This window comes from Euprymna scolopes, chromosome 24 (genome assembly GCF_053919585.1).
Source record: "Euprymna scolopes isolate OS-2025 chromosome 24, ASM5391958v1, whole genome shotgun sequence".
Lineage (NCBI taxonomy): Eukaryota > Metazoa > Mollusca > Cephalopoda > Sepiida > Sepiolidae > Euprymna > Euprymna scolopes.
In genome coordinates this window covers 44236048-44258675 of record NC_136505.1, presented here as the reverse complement: position 1 = coordinate 44258675, position 22628 = coordinate 44236048, and the positions used below count along the sequence as shown (strand labels likewise).

The following is a 22628-nucleotide window of genomic DNA, read 5'->3' as shown; positions in this document are numbered from 1 at the left end:
GGAGGTCATTCAGAATAAAAAAGATAACAGCCTTTAATATATGTGAAGAAGACGTAAAAAATGGGAGGGAGAGCAGAGTGTGTACTGAATAGAGAAAAGAAACAGGAAAAAAGGAAAGACACAATATGTATAAAATAATATCAATGATGATAAAATAAAACTAGAATTATCACAAAACTGTAAGATTTAAAAATTACCTTGGGGTTTGTACTACTGTACACATAGATTCGAAGAAGTTGTCAAAAAACAAATATATAACAAATAAATGTTATCAAAGGCAAGATAAGTTACTTTTCTACCAAACTGGATATATTTTTCGTGTTTTTATTCAATGTAACATGTTTATTCAGCTCGAAAAACATGCAGTGTTTACTGATGTATTGGAAAATTCAAAATGGCGTCTGACTCTCTCTTTAACACGGTAAATTTGGGAAAAGGTGTTATAAATAAAAATCTGGATAAAATACTGTTAAAAACTCGCTCAATATGTGTTACCGTGACATAGGTTGACATATATTCAGCGGGTTTTTAATAGTATTTTGTCTAGTTTTTTATTTATGACACCTTTTCCCAAACTTACCGTGTTAAAGAGGGAGTGAGGCGCCATTTTGAATTTTCCAATACATCGGTAAACACTGTATGTTTCTCGAGCTGAATAAGCATGTTATATTGAATAAAAACATGAAAAATATATCCAGTTATGTAGAAAAGTAACTTATCTTGCCTTTGATAACATTTATTTGTTATATATTTGTTTTTTGACAACTTTTTCGAATCTATGTGTACAGTAATACAAACCCTTACCTTGATAAACTTTTAGAATTGTATCTACATAAATAAATTGAAAATAAAGAATGAAAAAATGAAGAAAAAAAAATTAAAGTTTTAATGTAGATACAAATCTAAGTTTTTTTTTTTTTTTTTTTTATCAAATTCAGTTTTAATTCTTACAGTTTTATGATTTTTCTATTATTTTTTTATTTTTATTGTTTGCTTGTAAATTGTCTTCAAAGATTGGGCGATTCCATCTTTTAAAAAAAGGAGTGACAGGTGAATTTATATTTATATGCAATTGGGATGGCTCAGAGGCTCAGGGTTGAGAGTTGCATGTTTTTGGTTTAAATTTTAGCTAATGGCATCCAAGTCATACATGTATCTTTTTTATTTTTAGTATTGATCTCACCATTATATAATTGGTCCAATATAATAATTGATAGAGAATTGTCTCTATAATAATAAATACATAATCTGCATGAATTAAATTATATTTAAGCGTATCTTACAAATGGACAATGCCCGGGAGCCTGCTAGTTTTCATATAAATTTCACATATATTAAAAAAAAAAGCTACAAGTTTTCAAATGTAAGATGCAAAATAAAATGGTGATAATTGTGGCTCCTAATATGCCAGGAACATCTATTTTGGCCTAGGTTTTCTCACGAGTTGGAATACAAGCTAAACTGTTTGAGGGACACCTTCAAACTATCCTTGAACCATTTCCTCTGTGCTCATACAGTTTTTTCTTCCTTTGAAGAGCTTATCATAAGAGCTGTTTTGGGAGTCTTGATTCTGACATGCGGCATATATGACCTGGCCAATGAACGTGACACTGCCGCAGAATAATATATGCTGACAAGAGAAGCAAAATAAAATATAAAGAAGGGCAACAGCAATTTGATATAATAAACACCAAAATGTTTTAACTGGAAAAATTTACATGTCTAGAATGTAAATATTTGAAAGCAATACTATTGATTAATTTTATGATTTCGTATAAAGAATTGATCGTATTGACAGTATTTAGAACTTTTAGATGAGATTTTAAAATGAATCTCAAATTATTGGAAGTTTTCCATTCAGTATTCATGGAAAGCAGAAACAAATAAAAATAAACTCTTTTTATGTTGTAAAATATTTTGAGATGAGGATTGATTGACGTTTTTGAATTAGGACCTCTATCCAGTCATGGCTGACGGAACAAGAGCATGCTACCTCCATGAAGTAAATAAAGGCTCCGCTCGAAATTCTGTCCAAATTTTCGAGTTCGACAGAAACATTCTCGAGTCCGACAAGATACATCTGAAGAAGGCCGGAGGTTATATCGACCGAAACGTTGTGAAAATCACATTCAATATGAGAACAGTAGTCCGATGAATAATAATACACATGAGGATTGATTGTTTGGCTTATTTGGACTCCTGTTCTCACTGTGATTGTTATACTCACAATTTTTTTGAAATTGTAATCTGACTTTTTTTTAGGTATAACTTGAGAACCTAATATCAGACTTAAAATAATTTCCAATGCTCACTAATAAAGTTTAACCATTTATTTATTTATTTTTTATTATGACTTCTATTTCAATTCAAGTTCTGAGAGGTAACGTAAATCTTAAATCTATGACGTTATGCCAAAGCTATAATTATTTTATGCTTATGTTTTAAGCCTTATTTATTAGAAAGTCCGAATGGGTCAGTTGGTAGACCTCAGCCTGAAGATCTTAAAGTTTCAATTTCTGTTCATGACATCCATTTTATTTATGAAGAAATTGTTATTCAGTATTTGTGCAATACTAGCGGGACCTGTGGAAATTCCACAGGGGACACATTCATATGTAATATATTGATGTTACCATTCTGTAAATGTTCAGTATAAATGGAAATGCTCTGATATTATTGTACCTATTTACTATGCCTCCCCACGGGACAGAGTTAGACACCAGGGTCGTTTTTTTTAAAGTGGAGAAAAGGTATTATTGTAGCTCTTTTGTTAAAACTGCAAAAGTATTTATCTAAGCTAGCAGAGATGCTCAGCATAAAATACACTTAATATGATATTTTAATTCTTGCAGATTTTGTATATATTATTATAGAGTTAATGTTCTATCGATTTTTATACATTATAAAGTTGAGATTAAAAAAAAAAAATATACATTTATCCATATGACTTGGGTTCAACTTGAATCGAAACTGAAACCAAAACTTATATATATATATATAAAAACATATTTTTTTTCATATATATATATATATATATAAATATATATATATATAAATAAATAAATTTAGTGGTTTAATTTTAAATTCTGAAAAAAACATATAGAGGCATGTATTCGATTTAAGAATTTATTGCTTGACAAAGGAATATATAGAAGGGGTTATTTTAATTTCCTTAATTCATGGATTTTCAACAATGGCTCATATCATCAGAGGAAATGAAATGCAGTTAGCAAAATGTTCAGCTGCGAGTGGACGCTATTTTGCTTTTCAGCACAATTATTGAAACTAGTTTTTTTGAGTTGTTGTGGATAATTATAAGAAGAAAATTGTATGAAAAGAAGTTGATACAACCTGGGTAGTCCATTATCGGAAGGAGTCCAATGTCATTCAGGGTTACAAATCCAGGTGAGCAGAAAATAGGCCCATGGGAGAAAGTGATATTTTCATATAGCGAAAGCTTACTGCTCCTTCTTGATATTTCAAAAAGTATACCGGGCAGTCTTGTTTGTTATTGCGTTGATTGTGTGTTATTTGCTTTGGTCCAAATGCTTTCTCAATGTTGACAAAGTATATCCGAAATTGGGTGGATATACCATTCCATAGTAATTATCCCCATGATTGATAGAATTTGAGCATTGAATTAAGTGTGCAATGGACCTCCTCCATAGATCACATCCAAACAGATATCTCATCCATAGATCGCCTCCAAACAGATATATATGTATTTTAAATAAAGTTTAAACATACATTTAAACTAGGTCAAACTACGACAACAAACGTATTTAACTGACTTATCTCAACTAACCAAGTCACCTTTGAATTATACACTCAGAATTAAAATAAGCCAACCTTAAACTCACTTATTTAAGTAACTCTCCATACATTCCAGATTTTCACACCATGAGACATTTCTATCTCCACCTCATCAGCTCACCCATCCCCACAGCAAAAACAGCACACCCACCCCCTACCACACACACCCCACATTGAAAGTCACAAGAATATCCATTTCCCACTTGAACTTGAAATCAAGAGTTCAACCCTTTTAAAGAATACTAAAACGCAATTACCCCTTCCCCGCCGAAAATACTCCATTAAGAACCTGTATGCTTGTTCAACCTTAACCCTCCTCCTCTCTCTTTATCGTCCCTACCTCACCCCACTTCCTCTTTCCCTCCTCTAAAAAGCCTCCTTGATCCAATATAAACAAGATAAGAACTATCTTTCCTAATGTCATCACCTGGATTATTTTGCCATCTTTAGTATTTTGATAACTATACTATTGATTCCGAGGTCCATTGCACACTTAATTCAATGCTCAAATTCTATCACTCATGGGGATAATTACAATGGAATGGTATATCCACCCAATTTCGGATATACTTTGTCAACATTGAGAAAGCATTTGGACCAAAGCAAATAACACACAATCGAACAAGACTGCCCGGTATACTTTTTGAAATATCAAGAAGGAGCAGTAAGCTTTCTCTATATGGGAATATTACTTTCTCCCATGGGCCTATTTTCTGCCCACCTGGATTTGTAACCCTGAATGACACTGGACTCCTTCCGATAATAGACTACCCAGGTTGTATCAACTTCTTTTCGTACAACTTTCTCCATATAATTATCCACAACTACTATAAAACTAGTTTCAATAATTGTGCTGAAAAGCAAAATAGCGTCCACTCGCAGCTGAACATTTTGCTAACTGCATTTCATTTCCTCTGATGATATGAGCCATTGTTGAAAATCCATGAATTAAGGAAATTAAAATAACCCCTTCTATATATTCCTTTTATCAAGCAATAAATTCTTAAATCGAATATATGCCTCTATATGTTGTTTTTTTCAGAATTTAAAATTAAACCACTAAATTTATATATTGCTCTATTATTAAATATTGCGCTTTTCCGTTTTGGCTAGGATCTCCTTGAAAGTATTACTTCAAGTAATATCTATCAGGATTTTCATCTGAATTCTATCAGTGTCTTATCTCGCTTATATATATATATATATATATATATATATATATATATATATATATATATATATACTGTATTAACAAAACCAAGACTTCAAAAAAAGAATTGATAACAACCAAAAGTGTATTTCATTATTAGTTACAATTGTTTCAAGACTAATTGGACGAATTCAAACATTCATGCGTTTGAAAATTGTCACATAACCAGCCCCTCTTCAGACTTATTGAATAAAAAACACTTTAACAATAGAACAATATGTAAAGACATTTCCCTTGTTAAAGTGTTTTTATTCAATAAGTCTCAAGAGAGGCTGGTTATGTGAAAATTTTCAAACGTCATAATGTTTGAATTTGTCCAATTAGTCTTGAAACAATTGTAACTAACAATGAAACACACTTCTGGTTGCTATCAATTCTTTTTTTTGAAGTCTTGATTTTGTTAATACAGTATATAAATGCTCAATTATGAAATATGATAATTTTGTAGCTTACAATTTAAGTCATCTCTTTTTGGCTTAAAATTTATTGGCATATGAAGATTTACTGAATTATATAAACCCAGTAAAATCCAGTATATTACAAACAAGTCTATATATATATAACTCGAGTTCTTTCAGCTATAATTAAAACCAAAACTTATGAAGAATTCTTGATAAAATTATTTATGAAAAAATAGATTACTGGAGTGCCATCAGCTTTAACCGAAACCAAAACTTATGAAGAATTCTTTGGTAAAATTATTTATTACAAGAAATGGAAGTCCATAACAATCAAACGGCAGTCACTCGGATGTAAGCATGACACAAAATAAATAAATAAATAACACACGATATCCTATTAATATATAGATTCTCCATTAGAACTATTTAAGATATTTGATATTTCAAAAGAAGAAAAATTTTGCAGTGCATTTATTATGTTTAAAATAAATTGTGATGGATGAACGGACAAAATCTTAATTTATAGAACATGATGTACAGATGAGTTGAATTATCTCCCCTTGTATAAATGGATGGATGGAGTTGAGTTACTCTCCCACCTCCGCCTCCATTAGAATTATAATTTCTTATTCATTTCTTTCAGTCCCCATTCGAAATTTCATTTGTTTTAATTATAATTAGACTTTACTTATTTGGAGAAATGCATTTCACTGTAAATAATAAATGATCAAATATTAGTTTAATGTTTTTTTTCTCCCTGTAACATTTTAAATCTTGTATTTTTACTTATCTCTCTTTTTTTGATTAGGTTCGAGTGGTTGATTGTTATCTTTTGGAAGGAGTAAAGGTGCTGCACAGGGTCGTTATAGCAATGCTGATTTTATTTTCAAAACATGCTGGTAAGAATCTTTGAAATATTCTAGAAACTTCCAGTCCATTTTATTATTTTTTTTTTCTTATAATACTATTTAAAAAACCTTTTTTTTTTTGTTTTGTTGTAAAAATTTGACGAAAATCAAAATATTGAATTTGAAGTAAAACCAGTGGTATATACTTAATTTTCATGTCACAGTAATGAACATATCCCCAAAATCATGAAAAACAATAAGGTAGAAAATGAATTATTAATGAAAACAGTTTTTAAAGACAATTAGCAAAAATTTAGTTTTGCTAAATTGGCCTAAGATTTTCAAAATTATCAGGAAATAATTACCTCCCTTGTTAAGAGTTGAACTCTTCTGTTTATTTTTTTCTTTAGCAAAACTCAATTTCTGCTGATTATCTTTGAAAATTGTTTTAATTAATAATTAATTTTCTACTTTAAAATTTTTTTTGGATATGTTCATTACTGTGACATTACAATTAAGTAGATATAATTGGTTTTACATGAAACTCAATATTTGGATTTTCGAATTTCGCTATTATAATGAAATTATGGTAACGATTATTTTTGTTTTAGTATTCATAGCATTCCAATTTCTAAAATGAATCATTGTAATCTGTAGTTTTTACTTCCTGTTTCTTTTATTATTGTTACTTTTTATTTCATTTTCATTACTTTTTATTTCATTTTCATTACTTTTTATTTAATTTTCATTACTTTTTATTTTCTATTTTTATTTCATTTCTGTTACTTTTTAATTCTATTTTATTTCATTTCTGTTACTTGTTATTTCTATTTTAATTTCATTTTTATTAGTTTTTAATTCTATTTTAGCTTCATTTCTGTTACATTTTCTTTCTATTTGATTTCTGTTACTTTTTATTTCTATTTGATTTCTGTTACATTTTATTTCTATTTAATTTCTGTTACATTTTATTTCTATTTCATTTCTGTTACTTTTTGTTTTATTTCTGTTACTTTTTGTTTCATTTCTGTTACTTTTTGTTTCATTTCTGTTACTTTTTGTTTCATTTCTGTTACTTTTTGTTTCATTTCTGTTACTTTTTGTTTCATTTCTGTTACTTTTTATTTCATTTCTGTTACTTTTTGTTTCATTTCTGTTACTTTTTGTTTCATTTCTGTTACTTTTTGTTTCATTTCTGTTACTCTTTAATTCTATTTTTATTTCATTTCTGTTACTTTTTACATCTGTTACTTTTTTACTATATTTGCAGCATTCCTTGTGATATAATTAATGTCCACAATGAAGTCTTGTCTGCCATTTGTTGTATTTTTCTAACTAATATCTCTTTCATATTTTTTTTATTTCCAGTTAAACAATCTCCACAAACCGGCCTTTCTCCTCAAGCCAGTATTCAACAGTTCTGTCATAAGCTACCAGTTAGGGTTGATAAATTCACTAAGGTAAAAAGAAATAGTTGGTGCAAGTCCAGTGTTCAACCTAATTAAAAAACAAAAATACAGAAATATCTTGATAATGTATGTACCTGTCATGTAATTATCTTATTCCAAAAATCACGTATATTGATAAAGTAGTTATTTTTTATTTAGAAAATCATTTTTAATGATTTTACTGATTTTAATAGTAAATTGTAGCCATTATCAGGCTGATTTTGATCTTGGCAATTTCGAATTGAGTTGTCTCCCTTTATTTAAAACAACATGGTGGATTAAACCACATCTCTCTTCCTCATAAAATTATTTTTTAAAACCTACTTGATCAATTTATGTGATTTTTGGAATATGACACTTTGGTTATATGACAGGTATGGACATCAAAGATTTGTTTGTATTTTGTCTTTTTAATTAAGTTGACCTGATTCTCTCTCCTCTGATCTTGAGCATGTGATACAATGGGGAAAGAGGTGGCTAGTTACTTTTAATGCATCTAAAATGAAGCTTCTGTCTGTACACCATCTATGCTCTGATGCCAATCTGGTATCATTTGAAATGAATGGCTTTCATCTTGGGGAGGCTTCATATTTTGACAAGCTTCTGGGCTTAACCTTTACTCCTGACCTGAAATAGAACACGTCTATCAAATCCATTGCCAAAGTCGCTGGAAAAATGGTGAGATCCTTCTACCACTCCAGTAGATATCTCACTCCTGATGAAATTCTTTACCTATATAAAATCCAGGTACAGCCAACGATGGAGTACTGTTGTCACATCTGGGCAGGATAAGCTGCTAGAAGCAGTTTATCCTGCCTTAACAGAGTTCAAAATAGACTTTGTAGCTTAGTGGGGGATGCCCTTTTCTCTTCCCTGCAGCCTATCTCCCACAGAAGAGAGGTTGTGAACCTGTCTTTGCTTTATCATTATTTTCATGGCAACTGCACGTCTGAGCTTCAATCTATGCCCCCCCCCCCTCATCAATCTTTCACGAAAAACACTCGTCTAGCCAAAACCACTATCAATAATTTTGTACGCTCTTTATCTGTATCACAAAGTATGGAAGGCAACATGTGACTAGAATTAGCAGTTCCCAACATATCGGTTGATGGAATGCCATGTCATCTGAAAGATCTGTAACCCATAGTGGGACCAAAAAAAGAAAAGAGAACTCTGAAAGAGAGATAACCAAGAATCACTAAGAATAATAAAGGGAGATAACCCAAAGTATTTATTTACCTCCTCTTCAAGAGTTTTGACACAAGGTCAGGTGTGTTCTGTGTAATAAACTGGATTCGAACCTGGTACACTCAGATTTTTAGTTCGCGTTGTTCTGATCTGAGATCTGAAAGTCTCTTAACCCTCCTCCCATGGGGGGGAGGCATTGCATTATTTCATACAGTGTGTCTTGAGCAAGAATAGCTTAGCAGAACTTGCCCCTTCTCAAGGCTTTAAAAAAAATTAAATGGCTATTTCGTAAACAAATTATTAACAAATTCAAAAAAGAAGCGAACATAGAAAGGAATATGACTAAGAATTAATAAAGCAAGGAAGATAACCAAATGCCCTTATATTTTCAGAAATTTTATATATTAAACCAATCTTTATATATTATTATTATTTTTTTTTATTTGCATAATTTTTTTTATTTCTTTTCCATCTATTTTGTGTAGCAAAAGAAGCAGTTGGCATCAGTAATTATCTAATATTAGGAGGGTAACCCAACGTTGCCCAGGATTGAATGGTGATCAATGAATGTTTCACACTCCCATATTTTTATTGTCATCAAAATCAATGAAATAGCTCATTTATCAATCAAATTGATTGATTGCCTGGTCTAATTGGGGATCCATCACAATGTACCTGGAGGAAGCTTCACATGCCTTTCGCAGTGACAAAGTCCGCAATATATTACAGTTTACATTGCACTGTAAAGAATCTACTGTTGATTTTATAAAATTATTTTATATATAATGACTTGCATTAAAGTTTAAAATGTAAAAGTCAAGTATCATGCTTCACTTGTTCTCTAAACAGAAACATTCATTTCGAATGCACCCTTGTCATATCAAAGAACCTACTGTTGATTTTATACGTTAGGCCTTTCAGTTTGTGTGGTAATAAAACTTCTCAAATACACTTGTGATATTAGGCTGTGTAAGATGCTAATTTTGGTCAAAATCGTCTGTTTTTTCTTTCATCGGATTATTTCAATTATCGATACTTATCAAAGACATTCCCATATAAAACCTGTCTAAGAACACTGTCAAGCGCATAAAATACCTTCATGTGAAATTTCATAAAAATCGACCCAACCATTTTTGAGTCCATGTGGAACGAACTTGCAGACACACACGCAAAGTTCCTTTTCTGTAATAGTAGAAAATATATAGAGATAATTTATTTTGGTTCCTTAAGAAAACATGAATTCATTAAAGGACTAGCAGAGGCATATAGTGCTGCTCTCTTTTTTTTACCTAATCATGCCTGACATGCCCCTACTGGGGAAAGCTGACACATCTGCTCTTGGCTATTTTTGTACTCTTCCAGAGTGCCTTAAAATGGTTTTTAATAGCATGAATTTTCATTTCAGTTTTTCTTTTGAATGGATACAAGGCTATCACATTTCTACAGTCTCTGCTGAAATGGCAGGAATTAATGGCACACCCATTTTACAGGAGCTATTACACTTGTATCCTAAGATTTGTCAATAAAAGCAAACAAACTCTTGACTGACCAGAACGTTTGCTTGCACGAACCCAACAATAATGCCAATATGGCCCAACACAGACTTGAACAATAACGTCACTAATTAATTATAAACACTGACATGCTCTAAGAAGAACCTGCAAAGTCACTGCTGAATGACTCTCATGTCTTATGCGAGTGCATTCCAATATTTCAAGTGGTGTTTGGTGAAAGCATGTACACACCGGTATCATGTGCTTCCACACATACCCGTCACATAAAATTTAATTCTAACCAATCTATACAATACAAACTAAACTGTTTTTTGTAAGTTGTAATAATGAACTTTTCGAACTATGAATATAGTTACATATAAACTAACTCTAATCTAACACTAAACTAATAGTATGCCGGTGATAATCAAGACAAACAGAGCGGTATTATTAAAAAAAAGTATGTTACAAAAGTACTCATCATGATTCTGGGGCCGTAGCTACATTGATGTTTATATGTAACTATATTCATAGTTCTGGGTAAGTTCATTATTTCTAGAATAGGTAGATCAGCTTACCCCATAACACTAATCCTATATCAGCATAAATCTAAGCAAGTTTTAGATTTAGTTTGTTAAGTTGATTTAGTTCGCTTTGTATTATGTACATTCAGCTTTCTCTTGTGATAGCCGTAACTGCTTACGTCACACCTATACCATGCCTGCAAATATCTGGATACCTATTCCTAAAAAGCATAGAATATTCTTCACTGCATAGTACTATATATGCAAGTTTGAGCTTTTTTTTTTTTTTTTTTTTTTTTTTTTACTTGGGAGTCACCACTTATCAAGGCCTGAAGGCTACTCGAGGATAAGGGTTAATGAATGTAAGGTGGTAGCGTAGTAATTGTTAATGGTGTAAATTGGGTAGAATTTGATTATTTATGGAGACTGATCAAGAAGAAATTTTTTACATTGGATTTCAAGATTTCCATAGTGTATTCAGTTGGGAAGCAGGACAATGGAACAATGTTCCACAGGTGGGCAGTTCTGAGAAAGAAGCTTTATTCATGTAATTTGCGTTTAGATTTAAGCACAGAGAGTGGGGGAACTTGCTTATAGTAGTTGTAGCTAGTCGAGTGTTTTTTTTTTTTTTTGAAAGTTTGGCAAGGGGTAACCATAGCTTATTTTATACTTATATATTTTTTTATATGCATCTGTGTATGTGTATGAAGGTTTAGTCTTTTATGAGGGTGGGGGAGCAGAGATACAAAGAATACAAATGTAAATTACTTAAGACTTCTACCAAGTCATGGCTGACAGAATGAGAACATGCTACACCTGATTCTGTTTTGAAATTCTATGCAGATTCCTGAGTTTGACAGAAAGATTTCTAAGTTTGACAAGATACACCTGAAGAGGATTGGAAGTTACATCGACTGAAACATAGTGAGAATAACACTCAGGAGGAGAAGAATGGAATTGAAATAATATGAAATATATAACTTGGTTGGTGCTTATGTGGAATCGGTATTTTTCAAGAATCTTATTTTATTTGAGTTCTTGTTCTTGTCAAAGACTTGTTTCTTCTCAAAGACTTGTTTCTTGTCAAAGAAGTTAAATGCTATCAAGAGTTTTTCCACTATGTTTTTTTATTTCTTTAAAAACTTTCAATTTTCTTTTTTTTAAAACGATCATTCAGCAGTTGAAACATTTTTTACGTTTTCAGTTTTGTTAAAAATATAATAATATGCAGTGCCTATCAATGTTTGTCAATGCAAAAGTTGTTTTCATTCACATTTATTTGTTAACACTTTCTCCCCGTGAAAGTGACTAAGAAAATTCTGAATTTTTGAGATGAGGATTATTGGAGTTCTTTGGAATACTGTTCTCATTTTTCACACTATTGCGAACCTGTGACACAGCGGTTAGAGTGCTTGGAAAAATCAATTGTAAAAGTGATATTCTCCTGAAGGTTGAAGGTTCAATTCTCAGTGCGGGTAACCAAAAAATACAATTGCGAATTACTTAGGACCTCTATTCAGTCATGGCTGACAGAACAAGAGCACGCTATCCTTGTGAAGTAAATAAAGGGTTCTGCTTGAAATTCTGTCCAAGTTCCCGAGTTCAACAGAAACATCTCCGAGTCCGACAAGATACACCTGAAGAAAATCAGAGGTTAGATTGACCAAAACGTTATGAAAATCGCACTCAAGATGAGAACAGTAGTTCAAAGAATCCAAATATGAATAACTAATCCTCATCTCAAAAATTCAGAAATGTGTTCTCATCTTGATTATTATTTTCACAATGTATCGATCAATGTAAGCTCCGATTTTATTCAACTTATTGAACTCAGAAATCTTTCTGTCGAATGCAGGAATCTTTCTATCAAACTTGGGAATCTCCACAGAATTTCAAATGAAACCCTTTATTTAACTCACTAGAGTAGCATGCTGTTGTTCTGTCAGCCATAACTTGATAGAAGTCCTAAGTAATTTGCAATTGTATTTTTAATGTCGCCCATACTGAGGATTTAACCTTTAACCTCCAGAATAGTGTAACTTGCGACTGAATGTTACCAAGTACTTTATCCACTATGCCACAGTTCCTTGCAAAAAAAAAAAAAAAGAAGATTCCAGAGCTCAACAGGACACACCTGAAAAAGGGAGATTACATCAACTGAAATGTTGTGCGATTAACACTGAAGAAGAAAACGGTAGTCTGAAGAATCCAAATAATACACAAAAGATTAAGAAATTTTAATCAACTGCGGAGGAAATGTCGGCATGATAAATAATGTTTGGTTGTAAATATCATATTCTTTATACTACTCCAAGACAGCTTTCTAGCTCTGAGGAATAGAAAACCAAAATTGCTACACATTCGTTGCATGGAGTCTAGATAAAGCTATGTTTACCAATGGAATATTCAATGAAATATTATTTTATCAACTTGAAAATGTTGAAAATTGCATGTGTAAAATGAATTCTATATTTGCTTATCAAAATTTATCTGTTCTTATATAATCAATGATGCATTTCAGGAAATAAAAACAGAAAAGGTTAATGTAGTTTGCTTGAATCATTGTTTAGTATGTATATAAAAATAATGTATAGAAAGCAATACAATGCATAGGTGTAACAGGTAGACACAAACTGAAGTAAATTAAAACGTATAACAGTGGAATGAGCTATGCAGATTTGCCTTTGTTAATACAAAGTATATATGTATTTTTTTAAGAAACACTATTATGACATTGTATTATATTTTTACTTGCATCAATGTTGCCTGATGGAAATTATGTATAATATGATATTTCGGGAACCTTTCCCTTCATCAAATATGTATTCAACTTTATGCACATTTGAACTAAGGAAGGGATATGTCCTCAAAATAATATATTATACAGAACTTCCATCTGATCATAATGACGCAAGTAAGAATATAATACAATGTTATAAAAGTATAAATTCATTCATTCAAGTGGTATCCTGTCTGGTATGGGCATTAACAGCCACGGCTCTCCATCCATTTCTCTTCTTCAAGGCATTTATGAATTCATTGTTGCTCATTATTTTTTGATGTTGCCCAGGTGTTCAGACTGTTAATGTATGTTTCTCGCTGTCGTCCTCTTTGATGATCAGGTGCTACCTGTCCATCATGGTAATCGTTACCAAGTGGAGTGTTCCGATTCAGAACTCTATTCATGCTGTTTCTTGAATAAAGAGTCTGGTGTATTACCATAGCTTTCTTTGCAGTTGTAATACAGCATAATTACGTTAACACACCGGTTCCCGCTGGATCACCAAAGTTAAGCAATGTTGAGCCTGGTCAGTACTAAATGGGTGACCATTTGGGACTTCCAGGTGCTGTATGTGCTCTCCGCTTATCTCGACATTGTTTCCAGTTGTCCTGGTCTTCTCCTTGCGATTGGACCCAAACAGTGTTGATTCAGGAGAGGTGTGGTTAGAGATTGTGCGACCTTTGCCTCATAATTACATGTGCAACTGCCCCTACAGGGGTATCCTTTGTCCTTTGAGACTGAATGGAGGCATTGAGTCTTTGCAGTTGTACAGAGAGTAGGTTGCAGTTTCTTTCTGCCCGAGTAGTGCCTATACTGGGTGATTGTCTTGACCATTGTACCCAGAGGTATCTTCTGCTCAGCACAACGAAAAATGAAACCATGGGCAGAATTATTTATTTGCTTCCGTATTACATCAGTCACCTGCTTTCCATGACTTCATGTTACCTTGATCGGGGGGGGGGGGGGTGAAATGGGTTCTCGATTATATCCAAAGGTCATCCACAGACTAGCAGAAGGAAGTAGGTGTCTTACTTTTCCTTTGACAGTAGTGCTGTCTCACTAATTGCAAAAGTATAAATAAAACAAAAAATATATACATATATACTGTAGAACCCCAGGACACATTTTTTTCAGATTACGATGTGGAATACAATGTTTTTCCGGTCCCTGGTTACAGTATTTTCCCTGCTGTATGGTCTTATTTATAATGTTATTTGATTATATACATGTGTATTATATACTGTACTGTATTTCGTTACTAATTTGTAATGCCAAATCCCGGGATTTTACTGTAGATATAGATTATTTCTTTGGCTAAACATGTGTCTCTATAAAAGGCACTTGTTTAGCCAAAATAAAAATAAAAAATAAAAAGTGCAAAAGTTATATGTATAGTAGAACCCAAGGATACAGCGACCCTAGGGTACATTTTTTTCAGGTTACAATGTGGAATACAATGTTTTTCTGGCCCCTGGTTACGGTATTTGCCCTGACTTACAGTGTTATTTTCATGTTATTTAATTATATACATGTGTATTATATATTGTACTGTATTTTGTTACTAATTTTTAATGCTGTATTCCGGAGTTCTACTGTATATATATAAATTATTTCTTTGGCTAAACATGTATCTCTAATAGATGCACTTGTTTAGCCAAAAAAAAATTAAAAAATAAAATAAAAATAAAAAGTGCAAAAGCTATATGTATAGTAGAACCCCAGGATATGGTGGCCCTAGGGTATGGTTTTTTTTTTCAGATTACAATGTTTTTCTGGCTCCTGGTTACGGTTGGCCCTGTCGGTGGGGCATTAGAATACGCCGACTGCACCCCCCCCCCCTACAGAGGGTAAAAGTCCCTCAATGGGGGTCCTGGATATGACCTTAAACTATATCCAGTGGTGAAGCCCCAGCTTGTGGGCTTTGGGGAGTGTGGAGCCACCCTTTAATTACTATTGCTCCCAGGTCCACTCTGACCCAGAGTGATAGTGCCTGTTAGGGTCCCAACTATGGGTTAAATTGAAACCGACATGAAAACAACAAATATATTCTATTAAAAAAATTTTTCTTAAATCTTTGGATTCAGCATTAAATAACCCGAAAAGGGTTGATAATGCCGTTAAACAAAAACAACCAACCAACCTGGTTACGGTATTTGCCCAACTTACAGTGTTATTTATAATGTTATTCGATTATATACATGTGTATCATATACTGCATTGTATTTTGTTACAGATTTTTAATGCTGTATCGCGGGGTTCTACTGTATTGTATTAATAAAAATGTGAATCTTTATAGCTTATACCACCACTATGTCTTAATTTGTTTCAGTTTGTGCCTATCTGTTTTGCCGCTGCATTGTATTGTCTTCTATAAATTATTATGTACAAATAAAAACCTGGTTTTCTTTTTTTTTTTTTTTTGTACATTAAAAGTTTTTGTTTCAAGTTTATAACTTCATCTTTTGCAACCAATTTCAGATGGCGTTTGGTGTTCGTGGCCTTACAAGGAAGGAATTAAGAAAACTTAATGTGAAAAATGAAATGGTCATTAACAGTCGGACCAAAAATTTGACAACATCCCCATCAAGTTGGTCTTTAGGGGGTGAAGCAAATGAGGGCCAAAGTACCTCTAAAGCTGGCGCTGGACCTTTAATCCAATCAACATCGTCAGCTGTCCTCAATATGGAATCGGCAAGTTTAATATTCTTGATTTTGTTTTCTAGCTTTGATTAATTGATCAGTGTCCCAAATTCGGTATATACAATGGAGCAATTTAAAATTTTAATAGCATTTATTTTTTTCTAATATTTAAAAAATCTCTTCAAATAATATCGAAACACAACTTTTGCTGCTTATTTTTATTGAAACTCTAGTAAAATTGGATCATTCAAAATTAATTAACAAGAAAAATTGTGGATATAATTATTGTTTAAAAATATTACTGCACGGCAAAAATTATTGAAAATAATCAAATAGAATTTTAATAAAAAATAAAATTAATTTACTATTTGTAGTCCATGTTATAAAACATTTGCTGTTTGGCCACTATGGTCAGCAAACATCCGCTATCTAGCCACTGTGGTCAGCAAACATCTGCTATCTGGCGACTATGGTAAGCAAACATCTGATATCTGGCGACTATGGTAAGCAAACATCTGATATCTGGCCACTGTGGTCAGCAAACATCTTCTATCTGGCCACTGTGGTCAGCAAACATCTTCTATCTGGCCACTGTGGTCAGCAAACATCTTCTATCTGGCCACTGTGGTCAGCAAACATCTTCTATCTGGCCACTGTGGTCAGCAAACATCTTCTATCTGGCCACTGTGGTCAGCAAACATCTTCTATCTGGCCACTGTTGTCAGCAAACATCTTCTATCTGGCCACTGTTGTCAGCAAACATCTTCTATCTGGCCACTGTGGTCAGCAAACATCTTCTATCTGGCCACTGTGGTCAGCAAACATCTTCTATCTGGCCACTGTGGTCAGCAAACATCTTCTATCTGGCCACTGTGGTCAGCAAACATCTTCTATCTGGCCACTGTGGTCAGCAAACATCTTCTATCTGGCCACTGTGGTCAGCAAACATCTTCTATCTGGCCACTGTGGTCAGCAAACATCTTCTATCTGGCCACTGTGGTCAGCAAACATCTTCTATCTGGCCACTGTGGTCAGCAAACATCTTCTATCTGGCCACTGTGGTCAGCAAACATCTTCTATCTGGCCACTGTGGTCAGCAAACATCTTCTATCTGGCCACTGTGGTCAGCAAACATCTTCTATCTGGCCACTGTGGTCAGCAAACATCTTCTATCTGGCCACTGTGGTCAGCAAACATCTTCTATCTGGCCACTATGATTACCAGACATCTATTGTCTGGCCACTATGGTTAATAGACATCTACTGCCTGGCCACTATGGTTAATAGACATCTACTGTCTGGCCACTATGGTTATTAGGCATCCACTGTCTGGCCACTATGGTTATTAGGCATCCACTGTCTGGCCACTATGGTGAGCAAACATCTGCCGTCTCACCACTATGGTTAGCTGACATTTGCTTGTCAGCAGACATTTGCTTGTCAGCAGACATTTGCTCTCTGGCAGCTATGATCAGACATTTTCTCTATGACTTCTATGGTCAGCAGACATCCGCTGTTTAGCCACTATTGTCAGAAAACATTATCATTATTGGAGGGGAGGTGAATGAATAGCCTTTCCGAAATTCTTAGAAGTTTTCTTAAAGAATAAAATATTCGATGCATATATTGAAAGAATATGATGCAAATAAAAAGATTGCAGTTATTTTGTTTTAAAGAGTTTTTTTCTAAAATTAATTTTCACTATTAATTCATGCTTGTATTTCAATAAAGCAACGATGAATGTGATTCAAAATATAGATGTAAAAAAAATAACCAGTTTATTTAATGTGAAAGTTTTTCCTACTAATCGTTCTATCATGCTGCTTACAATGTTATGGGTGGTAACTACTTGATCTTTTTTAAACTTGGATAGATTTAAATAGGGAGAATTGTTAAAATCGATTTTAAGGTTAAAATAAGCTTAAACATATTGTAAATAATGCAGCGATTTGTGAATGAAGCCATGACATAGTGGGGGGTGGGGAAAAACAATGGAATGATCATAAATATATATTATATAAATGAAATATTACTTTAATAATCAAATAAATGATTAAATAAATCAAATATTGCTTTTTCTATACTTGTCTACCATAAATGACAACTTTAAAAGATTGCTTGTCTACCATAAATGACTATTTTTAAAAGATTGCTTGTCTACCATAAATGACTATTTTTAAAAGATTGTTTGTCTACCATAAATGACTATTTTTCAAAGATTGCTTGTCTACCATAAATGACTATTTTTAAAAGATTGCTTGTCTACCATAAATGACTATTTTTAAAAGATTGCTTGTCTACCATAAATGACCTTTTTTTAAAAGATTGCTTGTCTACCATAAATGACATTTTTTTAAAAGATTGCTTGTCTACCATGAATGACCTTTTTTTAAAAGATTGCTTGTCTACCATAAATGACCTTTTTTTAAAGGATTGCCTTTCTTAGTTTTTAGACTTTTCTTCCAATTTCTCTTTTTAAAGATTGCTTTTTTAGGCTTCTCTACCAAATTCTCATTTCAAAGATATCTTTTTTAACACTACCAAATTCCCTTTTTGATGTCGCTTTTTCTAGACTTGTCTACTAACATTTCTTCTTTAAAAATTGCTTTTACTAAACTTGTCTACCATAAATTATTTTTTATAGATATTTTTTTTTTCAAATTATGTATTTGTTTGTTTATCTAAAACTATTTCTTGCCTCCATTTCTTCTTCTGAAAAAAAAAAAAATCCCTGCAAATCTGTTTCTTTTGACTAAGTAAGAACTCCTTATCTTTTCTGCAAGCAGACTCGAAATCGACGGTCTATGTCTGTTGGCATGGTTACGCTGCCGACCATAGACTGTCACTCTCTTACTCAGGAGGATGTGAGTACTTCTTGCCATTGTTTACATCTGCATGTTGTTGTCTTCACAAGATCTGTTGTTGTAAATCTGGTCGTTCCAGATGTGCATGCCTCAGTGGGTTCAATCCTTTCTCCTTCGTTGTGTTTTGTATTTTATTTGGTCAATGAATCAGTGATGCTCTTTATTTTCCAGATGAATCGACATTGTAAATGGTTGATTTTTTTTTTTTTTCAGACATTCTATATTTAGTACGTCTTCAAGAAAAACATTAGTGCTTATATAGTATTGAGTACAGGTAAATTCTTGCATTCTAAGTAAATCTTTTTAAAGAAATTGAAGATTAAAGTAGGCAATACACTGCAGATGACACAAAAAGACACAAACTGAAGCAAATTTAATATATTATGGTGGAACATGCTATACCGATTCACCTTTATTAATACAATACACATGTGTATATATATATATATATATATATATATATATATATTTGGTTATAGTCAACCAACATATTTCCTAACTTCTGACATAATGCTTCCAGACAAGGCAAGTCAGTTCCTTTGCTTTTTTTCTCTCACGTCTATATCTCCCCTGTGCATGCATGTATTCTTCCAATTTTTATTTTTTTATTTAATAATCATTAAAAATTTATTTTGGTCTTATTTTAATTAAGAATTATTTAAATTAGTTTTTTTTTTTTTTTTTTTTCAAGAATTATAGAAATAACTGTTTGCATTCTATTTAAAAAAAAATTTTTTTAAACAATTGAAAACCCTTTTAAAAATATTTTAAAAATCTATTTTGGGAATATTACCTATTGAATACATTTTTTTTATTATTATGTTTTAAATTTTTTTTATACCTCTGTAAACATATATTTATTATATAAATTCAAATAAAAAAAACTTTTATTCTTGAAAATTAAAAAAACTTATTTTCATAATTTCATAAACATATTTCTTATAAAATTTCAAATAAAATAAAACTTTTTATTTTTAATTTTGTTATTAAAAGTGAAAAAAAAGACTAATGCTGTTATTATCTGTATAATTTTATTAATTTTTATTGAATACTTTTCAATAAGACCTTTTCTTATATTTTATTTCAATAAATGATTTCACAATAGAAATACTAGAGAACAGTAAAATTGAAGGAACTGATTTGCCTTGTCGCTGATTCCTGTAGAACTATACTGGAACTTAGGAAGTATGTTAGCTGACTATAACCATATAGTTTTGTTTTTCAATATTTTACATGTATTGTGTTCTTATTACATCAATGTGATCAGGTGGAGAATTTGTATTGTTATATTTCGGGAAATAACCTTCATCAGACTTGTTCAACTTTCAAACATGCATAATATGGCTATTGTAAAATGAGCAAATTCTGCAGAAATTGGAAATTAATCCTTTTTGGTTTAAAATCTATTCTATAATTTAACTTAATACAGGGCTTGTGTTGGTATTCAATATGACTTATTTTATTTTTACCTTATTCATTTTTTTTTTGTATTATTATAAATTCTCTTAAACTCTTTGCTATACTTGCATATCATGCAAAAATGAGTATCCTCACCAAAAATTAGGAAAAAATTACTCTGTAGTATTTTGATTAAAGATAAAAAGTAAGTTTTCGTATTTTGCCGATCCACCGTTCATTATTACTTGGTTAAATGACAAACGGATTTATCTCCCCTTGCTTTATGGGCATTTACACTCTTATCAATGACAGATTGGCAAAATATTTTTAATAAGAATTGTACTTGATAATTTTTCCTGTTTTTATTGTAGATACTTATGCACTTCTTTACAATTAAGAATCGTGTTTCAAGTAAAACACTTTGGATGTACTTACATGCAGAAATGAGTATCCATAACAAAAATTTAAAAAGAAATAATAGAATAATAGATTAATTTTAAGTAAAAAGCAATTTTATCATAAATTGTAGTTTGATCGTATTATGTTGTTCATCTTTATCTGCTCAAATGAAAGACCGACTTATCTCCCCTGCTTTACAACAACTTCCAGTACTTCCACTCCTATCAATGGCAGATCAAGGAAATGAATGTTTATATTTAAATAAAAGTTCTGGGTGATATTATACTTGATCAGTTGTTTTTTTTTTTTTCCAATTTTTGGTGAGGATATGTATTTCAGCCAGACCCAGAATAAGGATACATATTTTTGATACATCAGAGTGTTTTTACTTGGAAAGTGATTTTTGAATTGTGACTAAAGAAACTCTGATACATATTTTTACCTGATATGTATATCAAAGAGTTTTTCTGTTAATTCATTTGGAACTGCAATGTTCACCTGTTCCCTTTATTTGTATAAGCACCAAAACATGTTTTATTTATAAATACATATTTACTCTTAAAATTTGATTTTCTTAGTAAGAAAAAAGGAGCTGCGTTGCATTGCCATCTTAAAGAAAGCAAAAAAAAAAAAAAAATCAAGCGCGGGTATGTTGACAATGATTTAAGTTTTTAAGATCAGCCTTGATATGCTAACGATTTCACATTAATCGCTAAAAATCATAAATTTTGATTTTCTTAAAATAAGACTACAAGATGAGTAAATACATCATAAAGTAAATGCGTCATAAAGTAAATGTGTCATAAAGTAAATGCGTCATAAAGTAAATGCATCATAAAACTATGTGATGAGTAAATACATCATAAAGATTTTTCTGTAATTAACTTTTTTTGAAATGAGTTTATTTTCCTATTAAAATCACTAAAAATCATTAAAAATGATTTTTCCTATATTAAAACAAATCTACTTGATCAATTTACATGATTTTTCGGAATATGACATCTTCATTCCATGATGAGTACTACTTCATAAAGATTTGTATGCAATAGGTTTAATTCTAAGTAAACATAAGACCCTTTATTTAGTTCATTCAAATAGACTGCCTCTCATTGTGAAAATTAAAAAAAAAAGTGGAATGCAGTGTGAGAGCAGCTTGTACGCCAGTAAATTAAATAAATGATTCAGTCTGAAATTTGCTGGTTACCAATTATGCCAACATTCACCTGAAGATTGTCAGAGAGTAAAATCACTGAAACCTTGTGAACATGATAACAAAGACACAGGCAATATTCAGAAATATGTAAATAACACGGTCTTTGCTAAGTATTATCTACAAAGACAATATAAATTTTAGTTAGAACTAGCTGGGGTGCCCGGCGTTGCTCAAGTGTTTGAAAAAAAAAAATCTTAGTAGGCAGGCAGACTTGAACCTGTGACATAAAGGCAGAAAAGAAAGTGAAAGAAAAGCTGAGATCTTACAGCTACGTTACGAGGTAAGAGGAAGTGAAAAGCGTTCAAAATTAACAATTAAAAAGTTAACTTGAAGTGAAGTTAAGAATCATGCAGGCGCAGAAACGAAGGTTGGCTACAGGCCAGTTTCTGCTTCCCCATGGTGTTGGGA

The 22628-nt window shown here is 31.9% G+C and overlaps 1 protein-coding gene across 2 annotated transcripts in view; it reads left to right on the top strand.

The window, feature by feature from the left end:
• Positions 1-22628, top strand: part of LOC145246682 (GTPase-activating protein skywalker-like) — a 109433-nt gene that overhangs the window by 52781 nt on the left and 34024 nt on the right. Inside the window, exons 4-7 of one of the 2 annotated variants that reach the window (XM_080108402.1) lie at positions 6233-6323; positions 7641-7732; positions 16186-16398; positions 19133-19210. In XM_080108402.1, the coding sequence (XP_079964528.1) occupies positions 6233-6323; positions 7641-7732; positions 16186-16398; positions 19133-19210 (474 nt within the window). The remainder of the gene's footprint in view (positions 1-6232; positions 6324-7640; positions 7733-16185; positions 16399-19132; positions 19211-22628) is intronic. The other variant, XM_080108403.1, reaches the window with a different exon arrangement.